This window comes from Buceros rhinoceros, unplaced genomic scaffold, assembly GCF_000710305.1.
Source record: "Buceros rhinoceros silvestris isolate BGI_N320 unplaced genomic scaffold, ASM71030v1 scaffold2314, whole genome shotgun sequence".
NCBI classification, from domain to species: Eukaryota; Metazoa; Chordata; class Aves; order Bucerotiformes; family Bucerotidae; genus Buceros; species Buceros rhinoceros.
This window is the reverse complement of record NW_010407460.1, coordinates 44,257-48,773: the sequence shown is the minus strand read 5'-3', so window position 1 is coordinate 48,773 and position 4,517 is coordinate 44,257. Positions and strand designations below refer to the sequence as shown.

At 42.6% G+C, this 4,517-nt stretch overlaps 1 protein-coding gene across 2 annotated transcripts in view; it reads right to left on the bottom strand.

Moving 5' to 3' along the window:
- Positions 1-480: 480 nt before the first annotated feature.
- FAM13B (family with sequence similarity 13, member B) overlaps positions 481-4,517 on the bottom strand; it is a 37,959-nt gene continuing 33,922 nt past the window's right edge. For both annotated transcript variants that reach the window (XM_010134458.1, XM_010134459.1), the window contains exons 20-23: positions 2,923-3,006; positions 2,654-2,826; positions 2,123-2,224; positions 481-987 (exon numbers count right to left, since the gene is read on the bottom strand). In XM_010134458.1, the coding sequence (XP_010132760.1) occupies positions 864-987; positions 2,123-2,224; positions 2,654-2,826; positions 2,923-3,006 (483 nt within the window). In that variant the 3' untranslated portion in view covers positions 481-863. The remainder of the gene's footprint in view (positions 988-2,122; positions 2,225-2,653; positions 2,827-2,922; positions 3,007-4,517) is intronic.

The window sequence follows — 4,517 nt, the reverse complement described above, 5'->3', positions numbered from 1 at the left end:
CTGCCGGAGCTACGCGAGTCTGACGCCAGCAGATTTCCCACCCACCGCAATGTTCGTTACGTTCCTCAGATCTTCTGGAAGCGGAGGTGCAGCGCGCTATTCAGACAGAACACTACGTCACCTCTACTCCGTGAACAGTAACCGAGAACATGGTAAAATGACCAACAGTAACGCAAGTCCCGTAGGCAGCATGTGACAGAACTGTTCCGTTTTCCAAGTGTTAAAAGACACTAAGCAAGGTCACTTTCTGGTTTGTCCACTGGCATCTTTATCAGGGAGGAACATGACCACTAATGGGCAAACTCCAGAGATGGGAATTAGTACTGTGTTAGAGGTGTAATTTAGAATGCCAAACAATTAACGTTGTTCCGCAGCAGTCCTTTGAAAGGAATTGCAGTCTGGTTTTTAAGTGTTCCAGGAAAAAGAGCTGTACGTTTTATGTGCTGACCTTTTTTTCCCCCCCTTAATAAAAAAATAGGCAAGAGGAATAGTTCAGTGTAGCATTATGGTACGAATATCTTCAGTAACGCAAACAGTTGGTGATAACAAAAGTCTCAAAGTTCTTGAATGCTAAAGAAAACAAAAGCTATGGTTGTTTGGGAACAAGGTGGATGCATCTGTGACACCAGACTCTGACGGAACCCGTGTTTGCTAAAGCTGGGTAGAGCAGTCTCGAACTCACAGATCTGACTTGCTCTCCAGACAGGACCTACTCACCCTTCAAACATGTTAGAGTGGCACCACGATAAAGTGCACGAACTGGGTTCTTTCAACAGTGCAGGACAAATGGACACAAGCACCCGGTAAGTACAGTGGTGGTACACGGAAACACCATGTTACTCAGTGGGTTGGAGGAACAGAATTTAGATTGATTTTGAAGAATCTTGTTTGCTGATAAGGACTTCTAACAGCCTCAGTTTGGCTTTAATCTTCTTGTACTCCCTGTACTCATCAAGCATTGGAACCCGATCTTCCTTCTGTACGTTCCTGAAAAAAAAAAAAAATAAAAAAAAGCACATTTTAAGTTTCCAGAAAACCCTCTCTCCTGCAGCAAGTCCATAGCAAAGCAGCAATGTGCTGTTATCTTAGGACAGACAAAAACATTTTTGGCAGCTTGTTCAGCAACAGACACATCGTTTTATTTTAGTTCGTTGTAGTTAGAATTGCCCATCACCTAAAAAACTGATTAGAAAACCAGCGCTACTGCTGCAGCGCTGTTTATGAGTCTGTAAGTTCTTCTGGAGATTTTATAACAGGATACAAAGACTTTCATCTCGGATCTTGTGCACACATGACAGAAAAATACCAATAAATTTCATTTGATCTCCATTTTCACAGTATTAGGCTGACCCAGAAAGTGATGGCAGAGAACTATTCCTCCCTTAGACTGGGCTACCATTATTTATCTATTAGTTCTGACTTGTTTTTAAATCAACCCTTCTTTATCAACCTCATCATCTGCCATGAAAGTCAAAAGGAGTTATGCCCCAAGTTCAGGAGTGCATGACGAAGCCGTGCTGGTGGGATTTGCGTGACCAGCAGTCCAGGGGTTCGTAGTGAAGGGGAAACGCAACAGGAAGCGTAGTTAAGTGTGAACATCTGCCTGTTGAGAAAATGACGGACACCCTAAAGAGTGTTTAGACTTGTTCATGGAGTCAAAAATGCCTCAAAACCCCCCGTTACACACAACAGGCAAGAGTTCACTCAAATTTGTAACAACAGATATTCAAATAGGAAATCTAAAAGAACTAAACAATGCAAAGAATAAAAATTATATACTCCTTTGAAGGAAATATCCACTGCCAGGACCGACCGACTGGAAAAAAGGACAAACAGACAAATTTCCCTCCCTGTTAAAAAAGGAGGTATAATCTGAGGGGGTTTTAATGTTAAAAATACTTTTTATATTAAAATGTTCATTTTTAAAAATGGAAATAATTCCATTTCTTCCATTTTCGCTATTACGCTTTACAGACTGTAAGAGAGGAAACAGGAGCAGGCCTCCTCCACTATTAAAAATACACCACCCGATTCCATGGGCAACATCCACACAGAAAGTTATGAAAATACTCGGCTACAAAACGCGGCTGCTGTCCAGCATTTGGTTTTGTGCTCAACAAACCTTCCATTCTGCTGATAAAACTCCTCTTCAAATTCTCGTAATGTCTTACGTAGCTTCTTCTTTTCAGCTCTGGCTTTCCACAGTTGCTCCAATAATTCAGGTCTAAAAATTTCAAGTGAAAGAAAAATACTGTTGGCCATATGATAAAATTTAAGTTCTTTAAAGCACCCTCCAGAACAACTGAGCCAGCTGCACTCGCAAGAAATCTGTCCTGCTCATAAGGCATATGCTGCCTGTCTGATGGTGAAACACTGAGAGGAAAGCAGTAGTTAACAAAAGGATAGAAGTTTTCTGCTGCGTACACAGCTGAAGGAGGGCTCATGGAGGTTTAGAAGACACTAAACAATTCACTGAATACAAAAAGATCTCAGTCAGCTGTGTCAGAGGAGAGAACACTCAAGCCAAACACTTCCTGACAGGTGCTGAACGTGTCTCTCCCTTCCAGCCCACATCAGATATTCGGTATCGCGACAGTAAGAGCACTAATTGCAGCTTCTCTAACAGGATCAGTCACTTCTCGTTTTCACGTACATAGAAGCCGCGCGGGTGCTCGACAGCCGAAGGTCCCGGGTCAGTTTCTCTTGACCATCTTCAACGTCAGACTCAGAGTTTTCAACTGGGCTTAGAACAGGCTGTGTCTGGGCAGCCGTTTTCAAGATATCGCTCAGGTCTGCAGACAAACCATCACTTTCCTCCTCTTCTTCCTGAAAGTCAAAGCAGAAAGTCAGAACAAATAGGAAATACTTCAGTTCCCTGTTACAAGTGCTGGTAAGTATTTTTTCAAAATGCACTGTACACACCTTGATTTCTTCAAAAAAATGGGCAGTTTCACCTTCAATAATGGGCTGTAACATCTGCCCCCGCCTCTTGGTCGATGGTGACCCCTGCAAAAAGTTGAAAGTTTGTTTCGTTATGTGCAATTAGACATTAAATGCTGCATACAGAGTTTGTTAAGTCACCTGATACCTAAAGGTAATTGTTCTTCTTTCAGAAGAATAGAAGACTGCAGAAACATGTACGGAGCACAGACAAAACAACCATGTAGCCCCAAAAGCTCAGATGCCTGAAGTATCCTTGACAAAGAAGTAAAAAAATCTAAAACTAAGATCAGACTTAAAGTGAAAAGCACTCACTCTCTCTGCATGTTTTGTAGAAAATTCATCAAGCACAAAGATTTCTCTCCAAATTTCACATTTACTCTTGTTCCTCCCAAACCACACCACAGGGAGATGTAGTTACACAAGGCCAGAGCCGTTTTTGATCCCTGCATCGAGAATTACACTGACCGTTTCCTTCTCTAGAACACTCTGAAGCCCTGCAACTGCTACCAAATCCTCTGAACCTCAGCCTAAACCAGGTGCCACAGTGCTGCACTCATCATGCCCTGCTCATGTGGTACCCCTGGGCAGCAGAAGCAACTTCAACAGACAGACTCTCCGAACAGGAGGGAGGTGGAACACAAAAGCCACAAAGACAGAGACCTGTCAAAACTCTTCTGTTCACGGAAGGTAAACAGCCTTCTGCTTCTTTGGACCTTTCCACACAGGCATCAGTGTACGGGATTAATATCCCGTGATACTGTAAGAGACAGCTCATGGAAGCAGGTGTCATAAAACCCGCAACTGGTTTTTATGGAAATAGCTGGCACTGAACACAGCCTGCAGAGAAGCTACCACTGAACAGCCTGATAATTGGAGAGCTCCACAGATCTTATAGGGCTCCCACGCAGAGGCCTGTGAAAAATACTTCACAGACGTTGCCCACAGCACAGATTAGGAATTATGTTATTAAGATTTCTTCTGAACATAAAATCCTTTTGGCTGGCTATCACAGATCCCTTTATTCCACAGAAAAAAAAACCAAAAACCAAACAAACCCAAACACCCCACCAAAATAAAGACAAACCCAAAGAAAAGCCAAACACCCCCCTATAAAAGACCCAAGCAAACACAAAAAGCCAAAAGAAAACCCAAACCAACCAACCGAAAAATGAAAACAAAACCACAAAAACCAAACAAAAAGAACCCCCACAAAACAACTATAGCAGAGTCATAAGGCTACTGATAATAGACACTGCATCTCAGCTGATGAGTCAGATTTTTGAGGTGAGAGCTGGGATAAAACCCACCCAGTCAAGGGTGTCACCAGTCATGGAGAAATGCTCTGGTGTTTAAAACCAACCTGTGTTTATGGAGTTCAGGAAGGGACACCGATATAAAAGCCCTTACAGTGACAGATGATGGCAACATAAATCACATTTTTCTATAAGAGCAGCTATCCAAAATTGTATGTGGAAGAAAGGAATGATCTTGAACTGGTCCCTTGAACTGGTCTCGGTGTACTTCGGCTCAGGGGATAGCTAAGAACAGAGTCGACATCAACAGCCGATTAAGTT